General features: G+C 39.4%; 4 protein-coding genes across 4 annotated transcripts; 2 read left to right on the top strand and 2 right to left on the bottom strand.

The window, feature by feature from the left end:
• Positions 1 to 1,319: 1,319 nt before the first annotated feature.
• LOC141912884 (uncharacterized) lies at positions 1,320 to 2,279 on the bottom strand. Its single transcript, XM_074804305.1, has one exon. It carries the CDS (start codon positions 2,277 to 2,279, stop codon positions 1,320 to 1,322), a length of 960 nt encoding a protein of 319 aa, XP_074660406.1.
• A 636-nt stretch (positions 2,280 to 2,915) lies between these two features.
• Positions 2,916 to 13,420, bottom strand: LOC141912518 (myelin regulatory factor-like protein). Its single transcript, XM_074803767.1, has 21 exons — positions 13,241 to 13,420; positions 12,471 to 12,540; positions 12,166 to 12,288; positions 11,529 to 11,623; positions 11,196 to 11,391; positions 10,717 to 10,986; positions 10,110 to 10,308; positions 9,721 to 9,797; positions 9,322 to 9,526; positions 8,682 to 8,765; positions 8,471 to 8,590; positions 7,827 to 8,051; positions 7,385 to 7,575; positions 7,049 to 7,225; positions 6,416 to 6,553; positions 6,218 to 6,318; positions 5,833 to 5,988; positions 5,357 to 5,478; positions 4,671 to 4,878; positions 3,955 to 4,141; positions 2,916 to 3,736 (listed from the first exon to the last, which is right to left on the bottom strand). Exons 1-21 carry the CDS (start codon positions 13,284 to 13,286, stop codon positions 3,466 to 3,468), a joined length of 3,261 nt encoding a protein of 1,086 aa, XP_074659868.1. The 5' UTR covers positions 13,287 to 13,420; the 3' UTR covers positions 2,916 to 3,465.
• A 1,139-nt stretch (positions 13,421 to 14,559) lies between these two features.
• Positions 14,560 to 16,461, top strand: LOC141912519 (UDP-glucuronosyltransferase 2B15-like). Its single transcript, XM_074803769.1, has 2 exons — positions 14,560 to 14,683; positions 14,845 to 16,461. Exon 2 carries the CDS (start codon positions 14,877 to 14,879, stop codon positions 16,425 to 16,427), a length of 1,551 nt encoding a protein of 516 aa, XP_074659870.1. The 5' UTR covers positions 14,560 to 14,683; positions 14,845 to 14,876; the 3' UTR covers positions 16,428 to 16,461.
• A 561-nt stretch (positions 16,462 to 17,022) lies between these two features.
• LOC141912520 (V-type proton ATPase subunit C 1-A-like) lies at positions 17,023 to 22,880 on the top strand. Its single transcript, XM_074803770.1, has 12 exons — positions 17,023 to 17,150; positions 17,466 to 17,598; positions 18,074 to 18,227; positions 18,432 to 18,526; positions 18,616 to 18,707; positions 19,103 to 19,201; positions 19,283 to 19,351; positions 19,438 to 19,530; positions 20,125 to 20,218; positions 20,597 to 20,694; positions 20,776 to 20,902; positions 21,299 to 22,880. The coding sequence occupies exons 2-12, from the start codon at positions 17,467 to 17,469 to the stop codon at positions 21,401 to 21,403; spliced, it is 1,158 nt and encodes a 385-aa protein (XP_074659871.1). The 5' UTR covers positions 17,023 to 17,150; position 17,466; the 3' UTR covers positions 21,404 to 22,880.
• Positions 22,881 to 24,520: the final 1,640 nt, after the last annotated feature.

The following is a 24,520-nucleotide window of genomic DNA, read 5'->3' as shown; positions in this document are numbered from 1 at the left end:
AGTAACCCCAGTTTTTCGAACCGTCGACGAAAAACGGCTGAAAACTGCACCACGGGAAACGGCCGTTACCCGGCACGCACTTGTGACGTATTCGTCCGCGATAGTGAAACGGTAAATAACACAGCTTCCGCCGATTCGTCATCACCTTTTCGTCTGCAATTGAAAAATTTGAACGTCATAATTTAGTCAATTTTCAAAAGAATATATTCATCACTGACTTTTGGCCACCTTGTAATGTGTGTTCTATGACAGAATTGTCTGTGCTCAATTTCTTTTGTAAGATATGGAGCAAAATAAACTTTGAAACTTGAGCATTAAAACTGTACACACAAGTTAACATTTAACAGCGATGGATCCAGGATTAGAAGGGGGGGGGGTCGGTCGTGGCTTACTCGGTGTATAAGCTTAGGGGCTCGTTCAGAAAATCTTTTAAAATAGGAGGGGTGGAGTAGCGATTTCCCACAGTTTTTTTTTCTATGAAAATGTAAGCAGGAAAATTTCATTGGCAATATTTTGCACACTTACTGGAACGCGTTGGTGGGCAGTAGTCCCACGTAGTGTCGGAATAGAAAGGAGTCCAACTGCACCAAGACAGATTACCAGCGCCCCCTGGTATACAATCAGTGTATAACGTACCGTTGTATCTAAACGGCAGGAAACACTTTTTGTTCGTTTTGGTGATCACAATCTCTATAGCTTCAGATATATGTAGAAAATTCATACATTAATGAATAAGAATTGAACTCGTTGAAATTACATAGATTACGTATATGCACACAGTTCCGAATCAACTGATTGAGTTTTGTGGTAGTCATTAGCTTGATGATATTCTTTACTATTTCAACAGAACTTTTACGCTTTGTTAAAACTTTCTTCCATCGTGGCAATATGGATCCGAAAGCGGACGTACCTTTTTTGAAATTCCCAAGTGATGAGATTGTAACGACTATCAAGCCAATTACGACACAGAGATGTTGGCGTCGCATATTCGCTCGCTGGCGTAAGATGCCACAACTTTGGACTTGTGCGTTACACCGTTTTTAGTTAGAGAGTATATAAAGTTCGCTATAGGATTTTGTTATGTTCCAGACAGACTATTCGAGTGTCATTCAGTTCAGAGAAAATTCATTTCAAAAACCTCTTAGCCGTGTAGTGTAATGTTATTCACGTGATTCTATTTTTGCTCTACACTTAGTTGTTTCGTCAGAAATCGAAGCCAATTTTTGTCGACGACCTTTAATGGAATTTCTGGGGATTTCTATTCGAACCTTCTGAAAAATTTTGCGCGCCGAAAAATATTTTTCCATTTAAGAAAAGAACTAACCGCAGAAAAGTTGTGATAAGGCGGCGCGGATTTGTTTTCCCGTAAGAATGTACAAATAAAAGTTGACCCCGTAGTTGAGGCCGAGTATGATTGTAGTTGTGTCGGATAGGGCGTACAGTTGCTGCTTGTCACCCAGACCCGCACCCAGAATAATCAACGGGACGCACAACGGTACGCTGAATAGTAAAAACGTCATCGAAATAACGAATAAAGTCAGCGTTACTTTCATCGTTTGGGCGCGTTTGTGATCGCTAGCAGCGTCGAACGCGTTACTGCTGAGGAACGTGATTTTAGCGATTATGGCGTTACAAATAAAAACGATCGCCACCGGTAACAGCATATACATCGTCAGGCCGTGAAAGTAATCCAAGGGAACGTCTTCCGCGTTGAAATAACAACCGAAATCCGGCCGATATTTGGGCACCGTTCCGCGCCATATCGATTCGCCGATGACGTAAGTCGTACAACATCCGCAGACGACTTTCGAATGTTTTCTGGTGCAGAGTCGTTTGGCGCGAAAGGGGAACCCGACGACGAACACTCGTTCGATGGCAATGATGACCACGGTGAAGTGACCGCCTTCGACGCCCATATCGTGAAATATCTCCACGAGTTTGCACCGTATCGACGACTCGAACGTCACGATGGCTTCGTCCAGCGATAGATAGTAACCGAGAACGTTCAACCAGCCGAGTAGATAGTACGATAAAGATATCGTATCGAATACGGCCAACTGGGCCAGGTATATCGAATAGGACGTGGCGCGCATCTGTTTCGACAGAACCATCAAGACGAACGATAGAAAATTACCGGCGAAACCGAGCGGTAAAAATACGACGTACAAATAGAAATAAAGCCGGCGATTTAGAGTCGACGTCGACGTCATCGAGCTGACGAACCCGGCGCTGTAAGATTTCACCAAATCGATGGTCAAACTTTCGGATCCGTTGTCCATCGTTTTCTAAGCTTCGACGACACCACCAGACTGTGTTGTGGGGAAACATCTTTTTACCGGTTATTATGATATGGAAATTGTGCAATCGATTATTTCTTATTCGGATTCGTTTCGGACGAAATTGCCTTCAAAATCGATCCAATAACTGGAGATATTTTGGTACATTCGAAACGGAAAGATTTCGTCTTGAGAAAATCTAATCGTAATAGAGGCAATTTCCTATTGGATTTCTAATTCAAGCGTCGATTATTCAAGTAATATTGAAACTTTGTTTATTCGTGGCATCGTAGTATCCACTCTAATTCGATCAATGGGCGATATATATATATTAGGTATATATCAGTTATTCAAACTCAAATACGACTCTGAATAGTACTACTTATAGTTGATTCAGGCTACAGAGTTGCGAATTGATTAGAAAGAAATTTGAGGTTGTGCTGAAAACAACTGGTTGATAGAATCAGCAAAAATTAGGAAAATGTCAGAAATAACACAAGAACTCTTTTTTTCTGGATGCAGGAAATTCCATCTAAATGCATCAATCTTTCAAAATATTCTAGGGAAAGACCAAGGAAAACAAAAGCCATTGTAGTGAAGACTCATAATCAGATGAAAACCCAAAGCCGTGTGGTTATTTTCTAGCTTAACGTGTTCTTTAATTATTCATTAGAATATGTACAAGAAAATACGATTCGTTAGATATAAACAAGGGTTTGTTAGAACCGGGGGCCATTTCACAGTACTAGAACTTCAGAATTTCACATTTCATTTCAAAGGCAATTAATTTCATTTGTTGAAGTATAGTTCTGTGAGACGGCCCCTTGATATGTTGTTTAGACAGATTTCGATTGGTCTTTACCGATTTTGGAATTCTTTTCGAGCGCGTTGTTCTTTTCGACCAGAATCACGCTCTGCTTATTGCGGAATAGCATTATCTCTAAACCAGATAGAAGTGGCCAGTAGAGTTTAGTGTTTTCGACTGGTGGTGTCTACCGATTCCGGAATACTTTTCTGGCGGCGCGTTTGTTTCGACCAGAATACGATACCTATTCCGGAATAGCATAGTCCGTAAACCTGATAGAAGCGGCCCCAGTAGAGAGTTTGAAATATAGAATTTCTATATTCCGAAAACAGGAATACGTCCAATGGAAACGTGCCGACCGACCGACCGTCGCGTTACCATCGTTTACGAGGTGTCTACGTTCGGGCAACTCCTTTGAAACTCGATGTTATACTCGACGAATCTGACGTCATCGTCCGGCAACGCGCACGGGTCGGTGACGTCATGACGCGTCACGCGGAATCTATAACTGCTACTGAAGTAATAACCGACCGGAAGTAGCCAGCCTTTAACGCCCCAGGTTTCGGGGACGGACTCGACCGGAGCGGCGGCCTGATTGTCCGATCGGCAAATATCCGACGATACGTGTGAGCAAAAATGTACCGTCCGATCTGACCTGAAAAAAAGACGAATTCATTCTTTATTTCATTAACCAATTATTTTTCGTCCACGTATCAATTCGAACTATATTCACTAAACATGTTTGAATTTCATAAAAGATTCTCCGATAGATGATATTGACTTTTTTGAAATTCTCATTTCTAAGTATTCGTTAAAATAGCAGAATATTTTCACAGAGAGAAATTTGATATTCTAAAAAGAGAAACACGTTACCAGAATATGACCGGTACAGATATGATGGGTAGATGATGGCTGACCGGTATTTTGTAGGTGAAATTACGAGTTGTCTCGTCTTTACACGAGGTTTCCACGCAGAATCTGCTGTCGATCTGAAACCGTCCGTAGCACAATATCGCGATACTGTTTACCGGTTTATCACCGGCCGGAGCTTCGTCCGAATCTGCAATTATTAAAGAGAACAACGTTAGAACGACGACACCGAGAAAACAAAGTAGAAGGTAAACCTAAAATATGAAGAAAAAAACTACGAAAAACGGCTTTGAATATGGCTCATAGTTTTACTCATCGGTTTCAATCCAATTATGTTGAAGATCAACACCCACAATATAAGAAACAATTACGAGAGTATTTGACATTTTAGACTAAATTCTATGAGCCATATTCAAAAAAGTTTTGAAGATGGCTCTTGTAGAATTGAGTAGAAACGTTGAATACTCCCTTAGTTTTGAAGATGGCTCTTACAGTACTCTTTAGTTTTTTCGTCATAAATCAATTTAATGAGATGTTATTGTAAACCTTGCTCTAAGCATCATTTCAATATAGAAGTGCTCAAGGTGTAATCGGTCAAATCTTGCAAAACTCTCGCAGAGAAATTCAAAGTGCAGTATTCCGGGCACATGTATAGCAAAAGGAAATAGTAGCAATCGTCCACACTTTCGTATGTCTGTTTAAAGATAGAATATAATTACTCATTGGTGGTTGAGTGGCTGCTATGGTTTTATTGTCCAGTGTCATACAGTTGTTAGCTTGTTTCGGCATTCGTTTTTTGCGTATTAAGACAGAGCCGGATTGCGACGAACTGGTCGCGCGACTACTCGAGTCATCTCCGTTCAAATCGTCTTTGTTCACCGATGGTTTCATATCTTTGTCGTCGGTGTCGGTGTCGGAACCTGCAGCCTGTAGAATTGAAGGCGACGGAGATGGGAGAAAATTAGCCTAAAACGGAGTGCGGTGTGTGAAAAAAAGATAAATAGCAACTATATTGCCGTAGTTTTTTTAAAATCTTTTTGGAGGTAACGAGCCCAGAGATTGCAAGTTTATTCATATCTGGGGTCAGAAAAAGTTTTCATGAAAAAGTTCGTGCTTAAATCGGTTGAGTTTAAGCCTAAAACGGTTAAGTTTGAATAGTTGTCCTCATTGAAAACATGAAGTAACTAATAGCAATTACACCAAAATGTTAGTTAAACTTCTTTGTTAAACTGAGCCCCGAGTTGAATAATCTAATCTCTCAGACAGAAACCGGGTTAAGGGTGATATTAAACGCATACATTTTGAAATATTAACTACACAACATTCGATGTCATGTATAAAGCTTAGTTTACAACCTATATCGACTGTTAACGAACATTCTGAACGGTTTCCAATGGTTACGTACGTCTGATATAATCGAGTTCGAGTCGTCGTTAGAGAGGAATACACTGTGGATGTCTGCTGTATCCGGGAGGCTGGACAGATGACCGGCTGCCGCGTCCGATTTCGTTTTATTGTCACGTGAATCTATGACAGAAATTGATAGTTATGAATATAAGACAAATCAAATAATTTCACGGGTAAAACCCAAATAAGAAATAGTAAGAGGATGTAGACGTTTTGATTTAAATTCTACGAGCGATTTTCAAAAACATTTTTTTGTTTTTGAAGATAGCTCATAGCAATTGAATCAAAACGTTGATTTCCTATTACAGTTTTTCTTCTGTGGGTTTTTTTCTCGTCAACTGGATCAGACAGTCACTTGTACCTTGTGAAAACCAAATTAAATGATTTATATATCTGTTAATGGCGTCTCTTCTAGTGAATTTAGATACCTCGCGCATTTTACAAGATGAATCTGGTTTTTCCAATCGAACTCACCTCCGAATACGTCTTTTTTATGTAATGGTTTACTAGGAGCAGGGGGAAGGTTGTAAGTTTTAGCTGTACAACAATACGGCTCGAGACATTTCTTCACTAGACATTCAGTCGGTATCAATTGCGATGTCGAGGGCAAATTGGTCGGCAACAAGGTCGCTGAAAACAAGCAGAATCGATACCATCAGAAGCCACGCCCTTTTGGGATGATAAACCACTAACATAGCATGAACTCATGAAAATTTCTTGGGCCTGACTTAATTTTTTAGATCATTCGCATGCACAGTCGGTTCCACAGTTTGGAGTTGAATTTGACTCTTTTAACTCAGAGTTAACTCTAACTCACAACTGTGGAACCGGGTCCCAGTCTACAATACATTTTACTTACTTGACGGCGGTTTCAAAACCGTTGTTAAAACAGGTGCAAATGATGATGATACAATATTCGGCGTTGTGAACACTCCTGGTGATGATGGAGTGGACGACGGTCTGGTAAAAAGAAACAAATCATTCATTAGAATGAGATATTTTGTATATTTTGACGTTGATATTTTGTAACAGATGAGATGTAAATATGAATACGTACAAGGTAGATATCGTAGTCATCGATAACAAAGCAGTTGTAGATCGGTGCAGTAAACTGGTTTGCCCGACATCGACAGTTTCGTCGTGCGAATCGTGAACTTGTTTTTCGAGAATGTACAGAGTAGTTATAGCGATCAAACTATGGGAAGAAACAGAAATTGAAAGAAATCTATTTAAATTGTGAGTGAGATCAAATGAAGAATTTTTTGGTTGTAGATATGCATGATGGAATATAGGCCGAACGATTCGTTTGATAACTCTATAGTATGGATCGTCGTGGCACCTAGAGCAGTAATGTATAATATCGTTTTATGTGACCACAGTCTGTGAGATCGTTCTCAGGTCGAGACGCCAAACAAACCTTACACAGACCACTCATGCGCAATCTATAGATTGACCGAATACGTCGGGTTTGGATTGTTCTGGTGACCAACCAGTTTGGCGTGTATATGACAAAAGGTCACGTTATTGTTAAGTGATAACGGCTCCGAGGGCTGTTTTATACACGATGATTTTGTATTCTAATGTTATAGGAACGTGTCTGGGGTAAAAATATTTCAGAATTTTCTGGCAGTTTCTCGAAAAATCCATTTTAGATACGTCTATTTCAATAATTTCTGAAAATAATTCCTACCAGAAAGCCATGACAAGAACTAACACAACGATGACCAGTTGAATGACACGGTTTGAGCAATGACCTTGCGAAGGTGTGACCGCCTCGTCGAACTGTTTATTATACCGTGGTTGATGATGATTACTACATCTGTGGTGACTGCTGTATCTCAACGGTGGACGAGTGCTTCCCTGTCGACTGAAAAACATACATCACCATAAACCCTGGGATCATTTCAAATTTATTGACCCAACTAATAGTGGGTTTTTATTTTATCAACGTTGTTACAAAAAGCAACGGGAATCATTCTGCATTCTGTTTACAGATGTTTTCGTAAGGAACTCTATCACCACTGACCTGTGATTTGTGTCTGAATATTCGGTAGATTTACTCGAAGTTGATTTGAAACTATCTCTGGCTCCTCCGCGGTTTTTAATACGCGTCAAACGACGATTGACGCGTTCTAATTCGTCAATTCGATTCTCCAAATTATCAGTCAATTTACACAACTCTTTAACGGCACCGACATTCTCCATATAAATACGATCCTAATACGAGTCAACATAATGAAATCAAGACATTTTAACAAGAATAACAAATATGGGACCAACTGCTCAAAATTTAGATAAAGTTAAGCAGTGGATAGATACAGTGATAACAATGCATTTGTCGGCAATGTCATTTATCTTCAGGTTAACTTAAATCAACTTTTGAGCTACTGTGAAATTTAATATTTTCTGAAAGAACTTATCATATAAAAAGAATTCACTAAAAGATTATTTTCATCATTGAATTTCACCTTATTAACGACGAGAAAGGTTTCTATGGTTTCGCCGTTAGCCAGTGTGACGTCACCTTTATCGGTGACCGCATCCGGTATGATATCCTGAACTTCCTGCGCTAGTACACCGGTGTGTCTGAGATCGTCTTCAGCTAGACCGGCTTCTTTAGCGAAATCAGAACGGAACTCGTACTGGTAGACTTTCAATTGAGATACGTTTTTCAATTGTTCTTTTGAGTCGAGCTGCACGGAGAAAGCGGAAAGCATAACACGAATTAAGATACGAAGGACCTGTCGTCTGGTTTAAACACAGAATGACCGTCGGTCGGTACATCCGGACTTGAATGCTTCGTTAACTGAAGAAATTTGAATGTTATGTTTGGTAGTTCTGACAGTTGACTATTGAACCACAATGATGGTCTACGGTCCAAACGTAAGTCCAATCGTGGTCTTAAGTCTTAAAACTGGTCTAAACCTGTTGGATTGGCTATAGAACTAAGATGGTCTCAGACTGGTCAAAGCCATAACTGTGGAACGAGCCCGATGGCATCCTTCATTATGAAACATATTTTTTTCTGATTGTAGAATACACAAAGAAACACCTGTTACCAGTAATAAACGAAGTATTCAACTACTTTCTAGTTGAAATTGAAAATCATTACCTCAGTGATATGTTTCTTAGCTCGTTTATCGGATGGCTGGACCACGTGACCCGTGACGAGTACATTCCCGTGAACGTCGAGAGCTGCTTGTGGATTATCGGTTTTAATTCCGACATGTCCCTGCATCGAACATGAATAACAGGATGAAATTATTCTAAGAGTTTTCGATCATAAACCGTATACAATGAATATAGAATATTGCGGTACCTACCATATGATGAACAGTGCCCGGACTGAGTCCACGTTGCCAGCTACCAGTGTCTACCTCAGGCTCAAATTGTCCAGGATTCGACGCCTATGAAAGAATTTGCAACAACGGATCACTTAACTGGTCTAACTTTTAAATACTTGGACCCAGTTCCACAGTTGTGAGTTAGAGTTAAGTCTGAGTTAAGGTTAGTTCATTTTCAATGAGTTAACCCAGAGTCAAATCTTAACACACGACTGTGGAACTGGGTCTTGTTTTTTTAGTTAGTTCTTTGGCAAGACTGCAGTTTATGTCGACTTGCGGTAGAGCTACTGGGTTAGGTTTCGGGGTACATTAAGCCCAATAACACACGGCGCAGGGAAACACGGAAACAGAAACACGGAATCAAACTTGTTTGATCTCGGAAGCATTGTATCCCGAAATTATGTTTCTCGTTTTTTTCGTAAACGCACACAACAGAGGGAAACATGTTTCTGTGTTTGCCGCCGTCGTGAGCGTTGAGTTCAGTCAACTTTCTCTCAACATTCCGCAATTTTCTGATTAATCCCATTAAACCTCGTTTTATTCTTTTACACTGAAAATTCATTTGACGAAGAAAAGTATAGAAGAGAACGAAGAATTATAGAGAAGAGATCATATTTACCCTGACGATGATTTTATCTGAAACGGCTGCGACTGTCATGAAACTGTTACCGTCAGAGGTGTGAGCATGAAGCGCGACGACTAACATGAAATACCGCTGATCCGGATTCGGTTTTCCTTTCTTTCTCATATTGTTCAACGTCGTTTCGCTGAAATGCAGTCGTCCTACCGTCAATTTAGCGATCGTGTTCGCGAGCAGATCGATCCTGTTTCAAATTCAAAAACATCATCGTATTGGGCATTTTCAAAAAATGTTATTATTGAAAATGGCTCATAGCATTTCAGGTCAAAATCTCTTACAGTTTTTCTTTAATTTTTTTGCAAGGTTTTATCCTTATCATTAATTTATGTATTTTCGTTATAGTTTGAACGTAGTTTTAAAGATTGCGGTTTCGCTTACTTCACCGGATGAAAAGGTTTCTTGGTTCGGTCTGGCTGCGACTGTTCAATGCGTATCGCCTGATTTGGAGTCTCCATCTACAAAAACAGTGCATTGAAGGATATTATACGGAACTTACATGGAGTTTACTGATTTGGAGCCTACGTATACAAAACTGGTACATTGGACGTTTAACATGGAACTAACACTTCGGTTGTTTACAAATATCCATGAACGGTGATCAAAATAGACCATGGACAACATACATACACCTGATGATGGCCGTTAGTAATTCTAACTCAGAAAACTATTTTTCAGAGTGTTCGGAGAAATGGTTCTAATAAAATATTGGAGAAAGCATCTACAAACATCGCTTAGGTGGCGAAACTAAGCTACACCTTGAATCTTACCTTTATTCCGTAGAAATGTACGTAAAATCCGACTATATTGAAAGTGTTGCCGTTCGGGGCCTGTAAGAACCTGGGCGTGCTGGTGACGTTCGTGTGGACGGTTATCTGAAAGTGATTCTTCTTCTGACAAACGAAAGCGTCGCCATTCGTCGATAGGTTAAAGCCTTTATCGGCGATCACTCTGAACACAGGTGTCGATCTGAAAAACAAACAGGAAAACTAACTCATGAAAAATAACCCCATCCACTTATTGCAGTACCCTATTTACCGTTTAAATACATTATCAAAAAGTTATGGAATATGTTGAATTGAAAAATAAACGCCTATATTTACAATCACATTTGTTATTTTGAAACACCGATATTGATGACGTAGTGCCCATTGAATAATACGTCACTGCCCGTTGGGGAACGCGTACAAGTTATCAATAAATGAAAATATTTTTTGTGACGGTTTTTACGGCCTCAACAATGAACAAGAAGGAATGATTTTCACGAAACACGCAACTCCAATTCAGAATTAAGAATTCTCGTTCCACCTCCAGATCAGTGCGAATTTAAAGAAACATTTCAACAAACTATAGAAATATTTGAACTTGTGCGCTTACATGATGCTGAGATTACTGTCCAGTAACGTGGCCCAATTCGAGGACTGATAAGATTTCCAGTGGATAAATTGTATTTTGCCTCCGCTATCGTCGCAACACCCGAACTCCTCGGCCGGTGGGGCCTGTGGGATCGGGGTACAGGTCGGCTCTGGTTTGATGTTAATGTTATTCGTAACGAATAATCCGTCGTCTGACACTGTGTACGTCTCGTATCGATTCGATTCGTCGAATCGACGTTTTTTATTCGTCGGCGAGATGAATGACGTCATTCTGCATAGGTTTAAAAATATTTGAAATATAGAGAAACAAAATCGCAGCTAGTAAAGTTCAACCGTTTTATCTTTTTAAATGGTTGCACATTATTATCTGTTTCGTTCGAAAATTTAGATTGAAAATACAGAAATCGCTGCATTTTGTTCAAGTGTCGTCGAAAAATCGAATTTGGTGCCCGAATTTCGATACTCGACTATTAGACTTACTGACTACCAGTTGATGGGATCGTCGTGGTATGGAATAACTGTGGGGCACCTGCTGTTGCTGCTGCTGCTGCCGGTGAATTCCTGACATAGTTCTGTCGTCCACCATCAGGTGACGATGATGACTTAGCGGGTAATTTCTGCCTGTTGTCGAGAATATATGGCTGTCCGATTGAAGCGCCATTGGTTTGTTGTAATTCTAAACAAAATCAAAACAGATCTATACGTAATATCTTAGATAAACTCAAAATGAAAGTTGAAATTTAAAAATTAACTTATGCTATATTGGAAAGTAATAAGCACAAAGCCTATGATTGACGCGGCAAATATTCATACCTATCTGATTCGAGGTGGTATGTCCACCGTTTGATGTCCTGGCAGGAGAAAATGCTGCCTCAGATCCTGAGTCCGGTGGAGTTTCTGGCATAGATCTGAACAAGAGAAAGAAGACGAAACCGAACAATGAATAGATCTCCGAGGCCGGTTCAATGGGTCAAAAGTGGTCTTAAATGTCTTAAGTCTGATCTTAACTTGTTACGTAGATTGGCTATAGAACTAAGATGGTCTCAATCTGGTCACAAGTTAAAATCATGACTATGAACCCGGTCCATATGGGCCCAGTTGCACAATCATGTCTTAGATAGATTTGAGAACAGGCTTAAACTCAATATCAGTCTTAAGACTGATTAAAGACCAATTTTGGAGTTAAGTCACGACTGAGCCGTAAGGTTTAAGAATTAGTTCGATAGTTCTAGAATTAACTAGTTACTCTTTCATTTTCGACCAGTTAACCCTGTAGACATGTGCAGACTCAAATCTCAACTCGTTTGAACTGTTGGACTGCATGGCCTCTTTGGAACCGATCCCCCAGACTGATATATCTCCGCAGTGGAAAGACGTATATTCAATCGGTAGAAGAAGTGATCAACCAGAAGTTAAACAGAAGTAGTTTATGAGATAAAGTTTTACGTACGCGACGAGTTTCGCGTGTAGTTCGACTCGGGGATCACGGTTACGAATCGGAATACTTTGCACGGACGGCGTAGCTGATACCTGGGCAGTGATGGCGGCGACCACTTCATCGTTCGCAGAGAAACTATTTAAAAAAAAAGTCAAAATGTAAACGTCTGAAATTGCCAATTCTAAAAATGGCGGAACTAGACCCAATTTCACAATTCGGAGTTAGATTTTGATTTCAGAGTTACGATATATTGAATTGATAGCGTTCTTAACTCGCAACTGTGAAACTGTAGGTTTGACTTTTGGAGATATATTTACAAATCGTTACTTGTATCCGGTATACAACTATCTAAGAAATCCAAAGCTTCGTTATCGATCCCGTGTTCGTCTGGAAAATTTGAGAAAAAAAAATATGACGCAACATACATAATGTGAAAGTCGAAAGTCTGAAATGGTCATGAGATAATCGAGTAAAAACCAACAATATGAATCCGAAACAACAGTGCTTTATTCCTGCTTTATTCCCGACGTTCCGCCCCCATCCTCGGAGTTTATTAGGATTTGATTGCTTTTGGATTCACACTTTGTGGTTTTCGTTCGATTATAACCAAGAACCTGCAGTTATAGTCAATCATCGGCAAATATGATATACAGAATTCAATGTTATACCCTGCTTTTCTATGAGCATCATGAATAAAATATCAGTGGAATTCTTCTCATAATCAACTAGCTGTTCTTGGTAATACATTTATGTATATATATATGCAAAATATGATAAATTGTACCACCGTAAATACTTATCATTATAGACAAGCTTATCATATACGAATGACTAAGAAAAAGACATTATATGAAATCTAATACCTTCCCCACAGAAAATAGTAATTGTAATCAAATTTTGCATTTATGATTTTAAACATCCCCTCGTTATGGAAAGTTCGATCCAAACACGAAATAATCAACCATTTTCTTTCCATATCTATAACGAACAACAAAATTCCTAGTCCCCTAGAGATTTCTGTCACAGGATTCTACTCGGCATTAACTTTCACTATGAAAAGCGAGATTTTTTTTAATGAAATACAAACCGAAAACTGCTCGTAGAGCGGCCTCGTCATCCGCTAAATCCATCATCCGCAAAACGATTGCGCAATGATCTGTTTATGACGCGTACGCGCATATAAAACTCATTCCGACTGTCAGAGTTTACACATGAAATCATACGACACTGCGCACAATTCGATCAGTGATTAATTATAAACGCTTATATCGAATTTCGGCCCGTTATCAAACGCCATTCTTTAGGTCAACTCGATGTCTTCGGTTCGATCGTCCTTGTTTTAGAACAGTGTTAGTGTGTGTGGTGTGTGTATAGTAGCGCCGCGCGCGCGCACGACATGATTTCATTAGCCGTCTTATCACCCAGATGATAAGCGCCAAAAATTCGATCAATGTTATTTTTTCATCTTAATTAGCCAACACAGTAGCGGCTGAAAAGTTAGATAAACAATTCGCGTTGAATTCGAGGAAATCTGCGCCCGGTTTTTTACGAGCCGTTTCAAGCCGGAGATTTCTCGTATCGCCGCGTTAGCGAATTGTGTATATAAGTCGGGGATGCGAATACCGTTTAGAATATATATGACTGGTACGATAGAGACTGAGGTATACTGCTCGATTCCTGAAGTCGATAAATGAGCCCACAATTGATAATATGTAAATTTATTGTTCCCACTTTCGGTTTAGGTAGACTGAAGTAGCTGGTGGGTTGCTGTTCAGGTGGCAGCAGGACGGTATCGCGATGAAGTTCATATTGTCGTCTATTGAAGATGTGTCCGTTCGTGGACTCTAAATCGTTTCATGGTACATGGTCTGTTGTAGAATTGTAAGAGTTTCAAATGTAACGCGTGTTTAGGGAACTTTTCACGGCACACGTTGACAGTCCTGGTGCAGTTGATGAAGGCGAGGTCCACGCGTCGAGGTTAACGAGGGAATTGTCAGCGATTTGAACTAAATCTACTAATTACAGAGATTACAATCGTTTCTCTGCCAATGCGGTTTAGTAAAAATCCGGAAACGTTAAAAAAATAAATCTATGTTACGTTCGTTTATCAACGTTTGTTGTAGCTGCAATTTCTCCATATGATTCATTGATGTTCACAAAAGAAACAAAAAACCAGGTGAAGACCTCTTCCGGACCTACGTCTGCGCGTAACATAATATAAAACAAAATCAAAAGTAGTTTTTATTCGTTTGAAGTAAATTAAGTGCGCACGAATTGCGATAACGTTTTTGATAAAAGGTCGGCAGATCGGGTCATTATTTTGGTACATTTATACGGGCGTATGATATACGGACGTACTTGAACATTGTCAATTTCAACAACAACTCAGTTCATTATCATTAAAACACAGTAACTGAAATATCTATAAGTAAGAAACATTATACACAAGTTGTATATATAATTGTGCGTAGATATATTGCGGTTAACGCTAATTGAATCGTATGAACGTAGGAATCAATTGGCTACAAAGGTAATTTGGAATCACAAACCGGACATTTTACGGATAATATCTGAATTGTATCTTTTCTTTAATAGTTTTAAGATATTGAATTGGCAGGTATTCTTTTAAAAAAGCTAAACTATTCTATACGTCATCTAGGATCATAATCTGTTCATTGTTCCGTTTTCTAGGTATTTGTAGTTGGCTAGATTGCGCAAAGAAAATGTTTCTCAAATTAGCTTTACCAGTTTGGGTAATACTCAGCGTGTCTATAGTATCGCGATACGGCCACGCTCTTCACGGCGATGGAAGCGGTAAGATTCTCTTGCTACCGTCGCTATGGTACAGTCATATAATAGAAATGGAGCCTATAGCTGCAGAGTTAACTCGACGTGGTCACAGCGTGTATATGGTATTACCAGAAACAGCCGTTCCTATACCGAGCATTATACGCGATTCGGTCACCACTTTCATCCGATACGAATCGAGTTGTAATAATCCGTTTAACGATACGTATTTGAGAAGAAAAACGGTCGAGAATTACGTCAATTTCGCCGGTACTGATGAGGAGGTTAAACTATTCCGAGAGGTCAGTTCACCGCAATGCAGAGATTTAGAAGCGAGCGGCGATTCGTTGTTGAAACGATTGGAAGCCATTCGCTTCGACGCGATTTTGTTAGATTCGTTCGGGCCGTCGTTATGCCTGTACAAAATTGCCGAAAAACTGGGCGCGCCCGTGGCCGGTCTGACCTCCGTTCAGACCTGGCCCTGGATGCCGCCAGTTACGCGTCTGCCATCGATTACTAAAACTTTCATGTCAGGCGGCAGCGACCGGTGGAATTTTCGCGAACGGATAAAGAATCTATCCGAATACTTCATGATTCAGATATTTTCGTGGTTGTTTTACGATCGAGAATCGATGGATATAGCGCGTAGAGTGACCAAGGTTTGGTTTATCGAGGCCGATGGACTTTTAGACGCGAAACGCATTCGCACGCCGAATGTTTTCTGGATTGGGGGACTGACGCCTCGACCGGCGCGACCGTTACCCGACCGTCTGCGCCGATTCGTCGAGGCCGCCGAACGGGGCGTCGTGCTCGTGTCGTTCGGTACGAAAATCGACCGTTTACCGGAGAATCTGGCGAGAGATTTCGCGGCCGTTTTCGTACGAATGAAGGAGCTATCGTTCGTTTGGAAGGTCGACATGTCGGCGTCGTTGGTTAGATTGTCGGAAAACGTATACAACGATACGTGGATCGGACAGAACGATCTATTGGGGCATCCTAACGTAAAGCTTTTCGTAACACACTGCGGCAATAACGGTATGTACGAGGCACTGTACCACGGGGTACCGATGATAGGAAACCCGATAACCGGCGACCAACCGTACAACTGCCAGCGTCTACATCATAAAAAATTCGGCCTAACCGTCGATATTCGACGACCGGGAGCCGTTTACGATATTGTCAATAAAATCAGAAGCGTCCTGGGCGATAAATCTTACGAACAAAACATCGAAACGGCTTCGAAAATACGCAAAGATTTTCTAGTCGAACCGGTAAATCGAATCGTACACGTTATAGAACAGATCGTGAAATACGGCCCGAAACAATTCGAATTTTCGCAAGATGAATTGTCTATGTTTGAAATATTGATGGTTGATATTGTCGTATTAGGAGTGCTGTTAACGGCGGTATGCGTCATTCTAACATCGAGTATCTGCGTTCGAATTAAAAGGTGCACAAATAAAAAAGCGAAAATCAAGACGGATTGACTTATCAATTGAGTAAGAAATAAATAGATGTGAATTTCAGAACAAAATTGAGGTTTTCATTCCTTTTTTTATCGCAATGTAAGACGGTTATTGAAAACAACAAGACCGGCCAATCAAGCAACTGATGGCGATCACAATCTTTCACACCCCAGGGAGAAATGATTTTTAGAAAAAGATTGCCTTTGGTTATTGAATACGAAACTAGTAAACTTTATCTATAAAGTAAAATCCTGATATCGAACAAGCTAATGATAAGCCTACTATTTGCTCCTAAAATTCAATAATGTTTAAATATAGTCGTTACGGCACAATAAAAATTTGCTGGATAAATAATATGCTTTAGATAATTTCCCCGTGAGATAACCGCCGTACGTTCTCTTAGCGGAATTTCCCCGTTACTGAACCATATAATTTCTATTAACTGATGGAATATTTACTCAAATGTGAAAATTACTTATGCGACCCTTACGGACAATCTCGAGCCCGCAGGTGGGAGAAATTACACCAGAGGACTGTACGGTGCTGCTACCTAGTTTAGGATTGATCGGAACGGATTCTGTCGGTAAATAGCTCGTCGTCAGCCCGTGTCACGTGAGTACAAAATGGCGAATGTCATAATTTCATAAATTTTAGAATAATCGAGTTTTTCACTGATCTTTTCAAGAAATCGACGTCATCTGTTGAGATTTTCGGGCCTCCAATCGACACATCGTATACATTCAGGTAAATAGATTATTTAGTACTTATGATATGTTGAATTCTATGTAAATTTATACCTAAAACCGTTGACAAAAATGACTGTCAAAAAAAAAACGGTAGACTTGATCGAACAATTTTTTGCCAAGAAGGCCTACTTAACTATGGTGATCTGATTCGCGGCAGGTTTATTCCAGGAAATAACTACATATCTGAAACTATTAAAATGAGCTCGCCACCAGATTTGTATACTGTGCCCTCGAAACTCGCCTGTAGCGCCCACCTACTTTCCCCTTCTTTAATGGAATTTATTTCAAACTTTTTGCCTGATCTGTTTTTTAGGATGACAGAGTTTTGGCTGATTTCTTCGCCAGGAGAAAAAACCTGCCAGCAAACATGGGAGAATTTGGTACGAATAACGACCAAACAAAATAATCTCTCTGTCAACTGGAAGTTCCATATTCCAGACTTAAAGGTATAGTATGCATCCTACCGCGCTTGGCTTAGGTCTAGATTAGTTAATTAGAACAATTTTGTTACTGTCACATAAAACGTTAGGTGTAGATTAGATTCAGAGGGAATCCTTCGGACCAGATACTGCACAGCAATTGATGGGCTAGAGAGGGGTCAAGATAACTTCAGAGTTACCCAGTGCTCACCGGATTCTTAAAGATGTCGAAAATCAGGGAATTCCTAATTATCTTTTGCTTGCTGTGAAAGTCAGGGAATCCTGACTTTTGTTGAAAATCGTAAAATTTGAATTTTTTGGTGATGAGAGTGGCATAAGGAAACTCCTGATATTAAGTAGCCACTGTTAAGGATATCTATGGATTTGATCAGGGAATTTTGGGGAAATCAGGCATGTATTCTAAGGAATTATCTCTCACCTGTATGGTGAGTGAATGGATCAGGTTCACAAATATTGACTGATTGTTTTTTAATATCTATAGGTTGGTACATTAGACGTACTGGTCGGACTCTCCGATGATCTGGGTAAACTAGACGCGTATTGCGAAATGATCGCTCACAAAGTGGCGCAATATCTCGCTGAGGTTTTAGAGGAGCAACGCGACAAACTGCAGGAGAACCTTCTCGCGAATGGAAGTAAGTATTTCGATATCATCGTCGTCGTAAGAAGAGTTTGACTCAGCCATTAATCATTGAAAATGAACTAGAAGTGGCCACCCTGATTATATTTGACTCTGGAGAATAAAGCATTGAAATAGAGTTAAATGGAACCAAGTACTGTTGAATTTGGTAAACAAGAAATTTAAACTTTATGTTAACGTTATGTTGTTGATATTTCAGTGGATTTGGGCACGTACATCACCAGGTTTCAGTGGGATATGGCCAAATATCCGGTGAAACAATCGCTGCAGAATATATGTGACATAGTTAGCAAGGTGAGTAATTGCGCTTCGCGAGGTTCGGTCGGTTAGTATATTGATATTCTTGAACTCAATGGAATTGAATGGTATTTTATATTTTACAGCAAGTAGGTCAAATAGATTCCGATTTGAAAGTGAAAGCGACTGCGTACAACAACCTGAAAGGCAACTTGATGTCCCTAGAGCGAAAACAAACGTAAATATATGATCATACTAATAATAACGGGGCTGTTCATGAGCACTTTACAGATATGCTTCTATCAACTGGTATGATTATACCTTAAACTTTACCCATGTATCCCCCTGGGGAAAAGTGACATCAGAGAAACTCTACTCTGCGCTCAGGAGTGATTTGTCAGGTACCTATTTTGTCTCCAGTGTAGAAAAAACGCAATGACTACAAGAGTCTTACCCGGGGATACAGTATGGTAATGTACGTGGTTTGAACCCACGACCTGGTATCCCGGAGTCGAGCGCTCTAACCACTCACCCGCATCCCTCCTTTACATCCAATGATACTGAATTTAATGTTTGAAGATTTGGCACTGATTCTGACATTGTTTTCATATCTATAATCATTGTTATTTATAGCGGAAGTCTTCTGACGAGGAATATCGGTGATCTGGTGAAGAAAGAAGATTTCGTGATGGAATCCGAATATCTCGAGACGTTACTCGTCGTTATTCCGAAGTGCGTCTTTGATTATTCCGTGGAGTTCGTTTCGGAAACTCCCATGATTTAGAGATGAACTATTAATTTCTGATTTTCCAGGGTGATGTATAAAGAATGGGCGTCGACGTACGAAGAACTGACTGACATGGTCGTTCCCAGATCGAGCAGGTCGGTGTCTTTTAGAGAGATTTTTAAGGCGAAAGTGGGTGGAGTTTAAAGTCACCTTCGATCGGTTTTATTATCTGATTTTTCAGGATGTTATACGAAGACAATGAACACGGTTTGTTCACCGTGAGTTTATTCAAACGAGCTGTCGACGAATATAAACATAAATGCAGAGAGAACAAGTAAGTCATCGATTGATGATAAACACAGTTCACAGTGTTCTCCATAGGCTGGTTTTCAGAAGGGCTGCATTCATTGTTTATCATGAGTAACATTGCCGGCGCCTGATACTAAAGTACATCATACAAAGCTTTTGGTCAGGGGTTTCGGTCTCCTCCTAAATATTGAAAGTTTAGCTTATTTTTTGCTGTTATCCGTCACAGTTATTTACTATAGTAAGCCTCGGTTAACTTGAACAAACTGGGACTGGCAAAATTGGTCTGAGGTAGGATAGGAAAATATGTTAGCAAGTCAGGAAAACGATAACGTTTTTGTCCGAATTAGTCCCAAAGTCCGAGTTGGCCATGTCTGTGTAAGGCGAGGTTTACTATACTGGACAAAGCAATAATCAGTACTGATAGAACAGTGACATTATGGGCGGCAGTTTTCGATAGGGGTGGCTCTGATTTTCAATAAGAGGTTGCTGTAAATATGACAGCGGTGGTCATCCCTCTCTGAAAGCTCTCGTGGAAAACGCAGAGTTAGAGTTATATTTTACTAAATGTATGTTACACGGTTAATGCAATGTCAATGCTATTATTATGATTATATTGTAGATTTATTGTCAGAGATTTTGTATACAATGAAACCGAGCTCGCCGCCGGCAAAACTGAACTCACCAAACTGGCTACTGACAAAAAGAAACAATTTGTAAGTTTAAATTTTCAATCTACTGATTCAATTTACTGTTGAGCTCTAGTAATAGTCATAACTGAAGCATTCCATTCAAAGTCGGTCGAACAGACGTGAAAATATTTCCATTCCAGTATTTTAAGGCTTAGACAAGGGTGGACACTGTTTCACCCCATTTACAAATTCCCCGAGTGAATTTGCATCCGGTGATTGATGAAATGTCTTGGATTAATATTTTACAATTTATTCATTATGATGATTTAATGATAACGAAATAATCAAAATTCCAATTTCCAATTCCAATCCAAATTTTCCCCGATTTTTCTGCATCCCCTAGTTTTCTCCAGGTCAGTAGCACCACCCTGCTGTACGTAGGATGCTATGTTATAATTGTAGGGTCCATTGGTGCGTTGGTTGAAAGTGAATTTCAGCGAGGCTTTCACAGCCTGGATCCACGTTAAAGCGTTAAGGGTATTCGTAGAATCTGTTCTGAGGTACGTAGAATTATCTCCGAATTCCTTCAGAGTCGATCTAATTCTGACAGGAATAATGAACGCGTTGTTGTTGTTTTGTAGGTACGGTTTACCGGTGAATTTCCAAGCCGTGTTGTTGCGACCTCATCGAAAATCGATCAAAAAACTGCGCGAAGTATTGAATTCACATTACGCCCACCTCGACACAGCTAATTTAGGCCGACACGAGGTAAGCCACTTCTATCGTAGCGACAACTCTCCTAAGTGGATAAAAGTGCATATTTTGCAGTAAGGCCCTTATAAAGTGCTTTCTTTTTAAAAAAATTTCAAAAAGCCCAATGGATGCATACATACTTATGTATGGTCCCATTAACCCTTTCAGTGCGTCTACACTGCAGTGCGGTGTATGACACACTGTAGCAGTATGCCCATTATTCAACACACTAGGGTGAAATTTTTCAAAATTTTCAAATTATCTCCAGCACGATAGAGTATTAATTAGTCAGCACTGAAAGAAAGAAAAGTTTATAAGAAGTTTTCTGTAATTCATGAATTAAACCTGGCATTTCACCAACAAAACTGACGATTAATAATATCCTTCTCGTTTGCGTTTGTTTTTTTTCAGCCGGGTATGGACATTCCGGGATTGAATTTACATCAAGGCGAATACTATCCCTACGTATATTATAAGTTAAATATCGACATGTTAGAATCGACGGTTAAAGTATAGTTAGGTTTAAATTATTGATTCCCTTCCTGCACACGTGTGTGTGTGTGTGTGTGTACGTACGTGTACTGTTAGATCGGTCAGATTTAAAATACTGTACAAACAAATATTCATCATGTATAGACAACTGTATATATATATAGATAGATAGATATATGATGTATTGTTGAATAAAGTCAGGTCTAGGTTTAATTGTCTAGTGCTGTGTTTAGTGTATTGAAGCCCGGCGTAAATATACGTGGGAAAATCAGTTATCCTTGCGTAAGTTCCCAGCTTGAACTCGGGATTCTTTTACCTGGGACCAATTTTGCCTATTTTAATTTTAAGATAGGCGAGGTTTACTGTACAACATGTAGTAGAAAACGTTGACAATGTTCAGAACACGTGAAAATATCATTATTTTCTTATGCTTATTTGCGCCGGGTTTTTATGCCTAAAATTGATAAGATTCAAACTAAAGTAAGCTACAAAGGCGTCGCTGCGGAGGGTGAGTTTATGCAGAATCTGTTTGATTTATACGTGAATAAATTCTACTTACAACTAGAAGAACCATCTCTGTATAAGTCTGTCCAATGCGAATGCACTGAGTCATATAAACATATAGAAAGGCCCAATTAAATTCAAAGATTATTAGGGCGAGAACAAGACTGAATTTGTGTTTGATGCTAACAAAGCAAAATGACCTGGTTAGGTTTCGGACATCTATACAAAATGGTTTCTCCCTGCTGAGCAAGATAATCTGAAACACTTGCAAAATCCCTTTGAAGACGCCTATGAAGCATTACTATATATTGGATAAAATAGAATTCGTTTTGAGTTTTTTTTTTTCGAGGGTTTGGATTTTGGTTCTGTAGTGAAAGTGTATTTGAATATTTAGTGTGTGTAACTACAACAACTAAGGCAATACGTTGTGTGCTAGAAAATTGTTACATTTTAAATCAAACTAGTCATTGTGGATTCCTCGCTGTTATTATATTGAAAGATGAATCAAAAATATACAAAATAGATAACATTACGTATATGTGAAATCGCTTGCCAGGGCTCGATTGCCTTCCGCCGAAGCGTGTAATAGACCAATGAAGGGTGTGTTGGCATCCAGGGTTTGTGCTGGTGGGAGGCAATCAAATCCTGGCAAGCGAGGATGTTATGAATGAGCCAGATTAGATTTAGAAAATACTTTGTGAAAAGTGAATGGTTTGTCGAGGTTTATTTCCTCGTATTTATCGGTGCCGTACATGATGTATTTTAGATTTTAAGAGAATAGATAGATATAACAGGTAGTTGAGTTTGCCTCGATAAATGGCTTACAAAACTTGGTTCAAATAGGTCGATTCCTACATTTCGATAAAAACTTAGCAAAATACTCTCATTCCATAACAGATATCTCTTATTGTGCTGTATGAATAAAATATACCGATTGACATGGGCAAGGTCGTTATAACGTCTATTAAAATATGAAATAAAAAACCATTGTACATGTATAAAGCAAAATAGTAGTTCTTGTCTTTTTGGAGCTTATTGGAACTCGGGGGCTAAGGAATTATTATGAAGGTCTTTTGTGACACGTTCATGGGCATTTTTGATCAGTGAATAGCCAAAAAACCAAAGCCATATTTTGTCGAGACAACTTTTAATTTTGAGTGGCTAGTTCTGCTGTTAGGTGGTGCACTGGGCCCATTCGTTGCACAGCACGACTAGACCCCCTTGCTAATGTTGTACGGAAGTTTCATCAAAATCGACCCACTATTAACGAAGGTAAGTAGCTAAAAGACGGACAATACGAAGCCAAGGGTCTCGTAATGGAAGCCAGAGTACATAAAACATTGCATAAAATCGTGCACCTCGATGCAGTAAAATCAATATCAACAAGTCATATTTCAAGTAGAGGTATTTACAGTTTTCAATGTATTCTTTTCTCGAATACAAATAGTACATGAAAAATAGTCTTCAACGACAACAACAATATCATTAATGGTTCCATTATTATTATTTTTGCATCGCGTGGAAAACTTTCGGAAAAACAAAAACACTCACAATAACACACAAACGGTAGAAATATTTTGAAACATTAAAACATGATCTCTCTCTCTCGAATACAACTAACTCATCTCAACAAACGACGGATTCTGAAACCAGTTTTCGAAACCAGAAAATACGCGTTTCATTTCTGTAGCATGCATCGGTTGTGTTATTGCAGAAAATACTTTCATTTTGCGTTGGATTTTGTGATTTCTGTTCGCGGGTGCATTAAGCTAGCACAGTTTAACTCACACGGTGTAAGAGGCTTCGTTCATTTATTTAAGTACTAAGCGCAAATGAAGAGTTAGTGGGAAGAAGCCTATATTATATCAGACATGTATATCACAGTTCTAAATGGACAGAATGATTTTTTACCCGGGTTTCGATATTCGTCGTTGAATAGTAACGTTCAAATTGTTATTCTTAATGAATCTTACGAATCAAGTGATATATCGCTGGTATCAAACTGCAATACTGTAACCTGCACCTCTTCTCACATTCGACATTTTATCACCATTCTTAGAATTTGTGATCGTCCATACTTCATATTGTGTTCAGGACCCAGTTTCACAGTGGTGAGTTAACTCTGAGTTGAAGTTAGTTCATTTCCAATGAGTTAATTCAGAGTTAAATCTTAACACGGAACTGTGGAACTGGACCCAGGACTTCAACTGAGAAAATTTTAGTTGAAAATGAACTACTAACATTAGACATAAGACATTTCACAAACTGATTGTCCAGACTTCAAATGTGTTCAGGACTTAACCCACGACATTTTTAATCTAAAATAAAATAAAAACACCAGACATTAGACATCTTATTAGCACTCTTTCAAACTATGATCAGTGAATGTTTCGTCTGAAGGAGGTGCATTAGCTGATCCAGGGGGTGTCCGGACCTAAAATGCTGAGAGGTCTCTTAAAAAGTCCATCCTCAAATATCTAAAATTAATATTTTCCGAAGAAATTAAGCTTGAACAACTGAAAAAATGTCAGTATACTGTAGTGGCAACACTTAGCTGTTTAACCAATTCTAGAAGATCTAAAAAATCATCGCGTATGTGAACAATGAATTGATGCTTAGTCGAAACAGGCCCTACAT

Source organism: Tubulanus polymorphus, chromosome 11 (genome assembly GCF_964204645.1).
Source record: "Tubulanus polymorphus chromosome 11, tnTubPoly1.2, whole genome shotgun sequence".
NCBI classification, from domain to species: Eukaryota; Metazoa; Nemertea; class Palaeonemertea; order Tubulaniformes; family Tubulanidae; genus Tubulanus; species Tubulanus polymorphus.
The sequence above is the reverse complement of the archived record's forward strand: the minus strand, read 5'-3'. Positions and strand labels throughout refer to the sequence as shown.

Bases quoted from the DNA above. Each gene is read 5' to 3' on its own strand.
- LOC141912884 (XM_074804305.1), bottom strand. From the start codon at position 2,279: ATGGACAACGGATCCGAAAGTTTGACCATCGATTTGGTGAAATCTTAC.
- LOC141912518 (XM_074803767.1), bottom strand. From the start codon at position 13,286: ATGATGGATTTAGCGGATGACGAGGCCGCTCTACGAGCAGTTTTCG. The intron at 10,987-11,195 runs GTAAGTCTAATA...AAACCTATGCAG, and splicing joins ATCCCATCAACTGGTAGTCA to AATGACGTCATTCATCTCGC. The intron at 5,989-6,217 runs GTAAGTAAAATG...GCTTGTTTTCAG, and splicing joins GGTTTTGAAACCGCCGTCAA to CGACCTTGTTGCCGACCAAT.
- LOC141912519 (XM_074803769.1), top strand. From the start codon at position 14,877: ATGTTTCTCAAATTAGCTTTACCAGTTTGGGTAATACTCAGCGTGTCT.
- LOC141912520 (XM_074803770.1), top strand. From the start codon at position 17,467: ATGACAGAGTTTTGGCTGATTTCTTCGCCAGGAGAAAAAACCTGCCAG. The intron at 17,599-18,073 runs GTATAGTATGCA...TAATATCTATAG, and splicing joins TCCATATTCCAGACTTAAAG to GTTGGTACATTAGACGTACT. The intron at 18,527-18,615 runs GTGAGTAATTGC...TATATTTTACAG, and splicing joins TATGTGACATAGTTAGCAAG to CAAGTAGGTCAAATAGATTC.